This window comes from Cynocephalus volans, chromosome 11, assembly GCF_027409185.1.
Source record: "Cynocephalus volans isolate mCynVol1 chromosome 11, mCynVol1.pri, whole genome shotgun sequence".
Taxonomy (NCBI): domain Eukaryota; kingdom Metazoa; phylum Chordata; class Mammalia; order Dermoptera; family Cynocephalidae; genus Cynocephalus; species Cynocephalus volans.
Genome location: NC_084470.1, coordinates 71,236,667 through 71,241,970, shown reverse-complemented (window position 1 = coordinate 71,241,970; position 5,304 = coordinate 71,236,667). Strand labels below are relative to the sequence as shown.

At 57.7% G+C, this 5,304-nt stretch overlaps 1 protein-coding gene across 1 annotated transcript; it reads left to right on the top strand.

Moving 5' to 3' along the window:
- Nucleotides 1-342: 342 nt before the first annotated feature.
- Nucleotides 343-3,172, top strand: FEZF2 (FEZ family zinc finger 2). Its single transcript, XM_063115362.1, has 4 exons — nt 343-1,185; nt 1,537-1,671; nt 1,886-2,018; nt 2,913-3,172. Exons 1-4 carry the CDS (start codon nt 343-345, stop codon nt 3,170-3,172), a joined length of 1,371 nt encoding a protein of 456 aa, XP_062971432.1.
- The last annotated feature ends 2,132 nt before the right edge of the window (nt 3,173-5,304 follow it).

The window sequence follows — 5,304 nt, the reverse complement described above, 5'->3', positions numbered from 1 at the left end:
TCCAGGGAAGGGCTCAGGGGGGTTAATTTGATGATCTTTTCTCTCTCCCCCCCCCCCTTTCCTTTTCCTTTGTAAACCCTCCCCCTTCTTCCCCCTTTCAGAGTCCCAGGGCAGGGGCTGGTGGGTTCCTTTGCGTTCAGGGTTAATGGGAGGTAATTTGGTACCCTTGGGTGCACTTTGTTCTGCCCCTGTTCATTTGAATGCAAATGGGTGACCCGGGCCCGACTAGGTGCTTATTAAATTGCGGTCCCCCCCCCCCCCGGCCCCCCTTGCCTTTTCCGGAATGCAGACTTAGGGGAGAGTGGCTGCACCCTGGCCCAGCCCGGCTCGGCTCTGCGCGCCATGGCAAGCTCGGCTTCCCTGGAGACCATGGTACCCCCGGCCTGCCCACGCGCCGGAGCGTCGCCGGCCACTTCCAAGACGCTGGCCTTCTCCATAGAGCGCATCATGGCCAAGACTTCGGAGCCCCGCGCGCCCTTTGAGCCCCGACCTGGGGCGCTAGAGGCGGACGGCAGCCAGGGCAAGAAACTGCTCAACCTCTGCTCGCCGCTTCCCTGTATGATTCCCCTCCAGCCCCTAGGCTACGAGGTGCCGTCCAAGACACTTCTCAGTTACTCGGAGCTCTGGAAAAGCAGCCTCCGGGCGGGCGGCGGTGGAGGAGGAGGAGGCGGCGGCGGCGGGGGGGGCCCCGTGTGCGGCGCCAGCGGCTTGTGCAAAACCAACTGTGGCGTGTGCTGCAAGGCTGAGCTGGGCCTGGCGCCGTCTGCGCTGCCCGCGGGCAGGGTCATCAAGCCACAGGTCATCAACCAAGCGGTGGGGCTGCCGACCAGCGGCTCACTCTACTACTTCAACTACCTGGACTCGACCGCGTACCCACCCTCTGAACTCCTCGGTGGCCACCTCTTCCCGTCTGGCCTTCTCAACGCGCAGGCCCCCGCCGCCCTGGCTGCGCATCCCAAGCTCTTTCTGCTAGAGAACGCCAAGCTGGCCGGCCTGGCTGCGGACAAGTTCCCGCATCCGTCTCCCTATCCCCATAAGGAGCGCTTGCCCGCGCCGCTGGAGCAGGTGCTGAAGGAGAACTCGGCCCTGACCGCTGAGCGGGGCGGCGTCAAGGGCCACAACAAGCTACCCGGGGGCTCCGCGGACGGCAAGCCCAAAAACTTCACCTGCGAGGTGTGCGGCAAGGTGAGGCCCAGGGTCCGCGGGGGCCGGGAAGGGCGATTAGCTGTGACCGCTTCTTTGGGTCAGCCTGGAACGCCCCTTTCTCTAGCTGAGGATACCCCACCCCACCCCCACTCCCCCACCCGTAGCTGCCTACTCAACCCTACTAGTTGGGCCTCAGTTTCTTATCCTGTAAAATGGGGATGTCGTTGTCAGCGGCCATACAGTATTGTTATAAGCAGCGGGTTGGGAAGCACTTTACAGACTGGTTTCTGAAGGGGGATATTGGTTGGGGGAGGTAGGCTGAGGCCTCCTGGGGATGATTCTCTGCCCTCGGATGGACGCGCAGCAAGCCTCCCTCGTATCCTTCCATAGGTGTTTAACGCTCATTATAACCTCACCCGCCACATGCCGGTCCACACCGGAGCCAGACCGTTCGTGTGCAAAGTCTGCGGCAAAGGCTTTCGCCAGGCCAGCACGCTCTGCAGACACAAAATTATCCACACCCAGGTACGTGGCCCCCAGGTTTGACTGGGTCCGCGCGCAACCCCACCCCCACCCCCGCAACCCCCTCAGCCCGAGTCTGAGCAATGGCGTTGGGAATAGATGGCAAGGATTCTGCCTTACCCTCCCGAGGAGGGGGGCCGTGTCCCTACGAAGTGTCCCCGAGGTGGCCTCTCCTGGCCGTATCTCGGCCTTACTGTGTGCGCGCCCCTCTCCGCAGGAAAAGCCGCATAAATGCAACCAGTGCGGCAAAGCCTTCAACCGCAGCTCCACGCTCAACACGCATATCCGCATCCACGCGGGCTATAAGCCCTTCGTCTGCGAATTTTGCGGCAAAGGCTTTCACCAAAAAGGTAATGTGCTGGGCGAGGCCCTCTCCTCACCTCACCTCGGGACTCGGCGGGTCGCGGCTGGCGGGAAAGCAAAGAGAGATCCGGAGAGAGGCAGCGCGAAAGCTGAAGGCTCGGGCGCAGCATTTCTTTGGAATCGGGTTGTGCCGGGTTTAGGTAGAAGCTCAACCAGCCGGGTTAGGAGACCTCGCTGGCTTCAGGCTGGGTGCACAGGGACACTGTGAATTTGGGAGGTGGGAAGGAAGGAAGGGGGCACAGGGAAAGGAAGTAGGGAAAGGAGAGGGTATTGCCCTATAGAAAAAGATTCCCTTTGTAGTCGGGACTCCCCTTTCAAATGAAAAAAATTCGAGGCAAAATCCACTTCTTGGCAAAAACTTAAGACTGGGGGAAACCAGTACGATCCCGGGCTACCCCAGGCCCGGCGCCCGGCTCGGATTTTCCAAGGTACTTTTTTCGGATCCCCAGGTAGTAGTTGAGGGATGAGAGGGAATAACTTTAAAAATGAGAAGCAAAAAAGAGAGAGAGAGAGACGAAGCTCGGGTTTTCGCAGCTTTCTTCGAGCGAGGCATCAGCCAGGGCAAGGGCCCGGTGCATCTCTGGGCTGCGCAAAAGTTCCGTGCGGAGCACGGCAGGAGGGACGCTGCGCGGGCCTCTGTACCGGCAGGGCAGGAGCGCTGGGTGGCTCCTCGAGACTCGGCCCTTGGTCCTGTCGGGAGAGCTCCGAGCTTGACACATATGAAGTTTGACAACTTCTTCATTCGAATAGGTCGCGCCCGCCTAGCCAAGCGTCGCCTTCTTTGCGCGGGCACCTGAGCCGCCCCCGGGACGCCCGTTCCGTCCACCCCATTCCACTCCATATCCCCACTTTTTTGTGTGTTTATTTTTGGTCTCCTGTAGGGAATTACAAGAACCACAAGCTGACCCACAGCGGCGAGAAGCAGTACAAATGCACCATCTGCAACAAGGCCTTTCACCAGGTCTACAACCTGACTTTCCACATGCACACTCACAACGACAAGAAGCCTTTCACGTGCGCCACTTGCGGCAAAGGGTTTTGCAGAAACTTTGACTTAAAGAAACACGTGCGCAAACTCCACGACAGCGTGGGCCCCGCCGCCCCCTCCACAAAGGACCTAACTAGGACAGTGCAGAGCTGAGAGCTACTGCCTCGCCCCCTTCCCACCCCATACCACCCTAAAACAGATCACACGTATAAACTTATTTCTAAAATTAAAAGAAAAAAAAAAAAACTATAGCAGAGAGGCTAAAATCTATTTATCGAAACCAGCATATTTTTGGAAAGCTAAACATTTCCTCGATGACTGGCAGCAAGCGCGTGGCTCTCACCTTTGTATATTCAGGAAACTTATTTAATTCCAGTGCGCCGAAACGTATTTAATTCCAGGCCTCGGCTTCTCCTCTGGCAGCCGGTTTTAACCCCAGCCCGTCATCGTGAGCGCCCCAGAAGAACGCGGCGCCCCCAGCCATCTTTATACCACCATGTAAATCCTCCTGTACAAGCGAACACGGAATATATACATTTGTGACTCAATAAACAGAATCATTAGTGCGCGTTTTCTTTCCCCCTCAACCCTTGCCGCGAGGTCAGCTCAGCAACCCCATGAATGGGAAGAAAATGGGCGTTTATAACATTTCCCTCCCCGAATGTGACTTTATTTGGGGCGCTGGGGCCAGGGTGAGGTCAAACCGGTGTTTCAGCCGCGCTTGTGTGTTAAGGTCCCCAGGAGCGAGGGCGAAAAGGTCAACATCGGCCTCCTCGAGGTGCCAAGTTTTTATCCGGTGACTGTTCAGACGCTTGGGATTCTGGGTGTTGCCTTATATGGGTAAGAAAATTCAAAGAAAGAGTTAAAAGTGGCTGGGTGTTGGGGAGCAGCCTTTGGGTGGGTCCTCGAGCAAAGCGGCGCGCCACGCAAGGGTAAGCGGCCAGGGCACTGCCTCGCCGGGGCGCTTCTGGGCACGCTCCTTCCTCTGGGCGACCTAAGGTGGTCAGCCACCACTCCCAATCTTCCCCGGCGGCGAGAGCTGGAGACTATGGGTCCCCAGCCCAGCCAGAGCTCCGAGGCTCCCTGGCCTTTTTGGTCTGGGGCGGGTCTCCTGCTGCCGAGCGCCCTGCCGCGGGAGGGCGCGCCCAGCCTCCCCAAGCTTTCGGCCGCAGACTCCCGGGTCCCGATTACCGCGCAGTTAGCCCATTTCCTGAATAGCTATCTCCGCCGCTGAGCACGCTGATGAAATGATCTCACGCTTGCTTTCTAAGTAATGACCCAAATTAAGAGAGAAAACAGAGACCCTTCAAACAGCATTACATTAATCATCTAATCATTCCCAGGAGGGGGCCGGCCGCTGCCGCCCCGTTTGATCCGAATCTGGATAATCAAGAGCTCGGATTACTGACGCGTAGCGCCGTGCTTCCCGCCCCCGCCAACCCCCCAACACACACACTTTTAATATCGGCGCAGCGATTCAGCCCACGTCTTTTGGAACAATGTTCCCCCAACGCCTGGAGTGAACGCAGCGCTGGGCCCGGGAGTGCGCTTCCACGCTGCCTTCCCACTGAGGGAGTGAGGGTGTCTGGGCGCTGACCCCACGCGGATTTCCACTGCGGGTGGCGGCTATTTGGAGGGGAAAATGGTTAATGCGAAGGGCAAACCCCAAGTAACTCTGAAAGCGATTTGAGTGCGGGTTAGCCCAAAGCCTGGTATACAGTAGGCGCTCAATGCTAAGCGTGCCAGTGGCTTCCACAAGCTCTCAATTCCTGAGCACTTGTTCCACTTGTGCCAGACGCTCGACACAGAATTCCCTCACATGCTGACAACTCGCTGAAGATGCTTACTGCCACTTTACAAATGAAGAAATAAAGGAAGAGACGAGCTAAATGACATGCCCAGGGTCACCGGACTACGTAGGGCAAGGGATTCGAATTCAGGACTTCTAGGAGATCAACGCTGCTTTCAGTTCTCGCTGGTGGAGGAGGAATCTCGGGGTCGGGGCCCAGGGAAAGACGCTTGGGGACAGGGTGGAAGCTCTGTCCTGGTCACAGCCAACAGTTCTGTCCCCGGCCCCCGCCGAATTCGCAGACCCATTGCGCAGGGAAGGAGAATTGTCGATTTTGTTTGCACAGAGAACGGCGACAGCTTCCTCAGGCTGTCGCGGGGGTATTTTTAGTACCTCCGATTCAGAAATAGGAACGCGTACATTAGAATTCCATTTCCTGAAAGGAGAGCGTCCTCGTTTTTTTGTATTCTTCTCCCCCTCCCCCCAAGTCTAGGAA

Coding starts and splice junctions, on each gene's coding strand:
- FEZF2 (XM_063115362.1), top strand. CDS start 343: ATGGCAAGCTCGGCTTCCCTGGAGACCATGGTACCCCCGGCCTGCCCA. Junction 1,186..1,536: donor CCTGCGAGGTGTGCGGCAAG/GTGAGGCCCAGG, acceptor ATCCTTCCATAG/GTGTTTAACGCTCATTATAA. Junction 1,672..1,885: donor ACAAAATTATCCACACCCAG/GTACGTGGCCCC, acceptor CCCTCTCCGCAG/GAAAAGCCGCATAAATGCAA.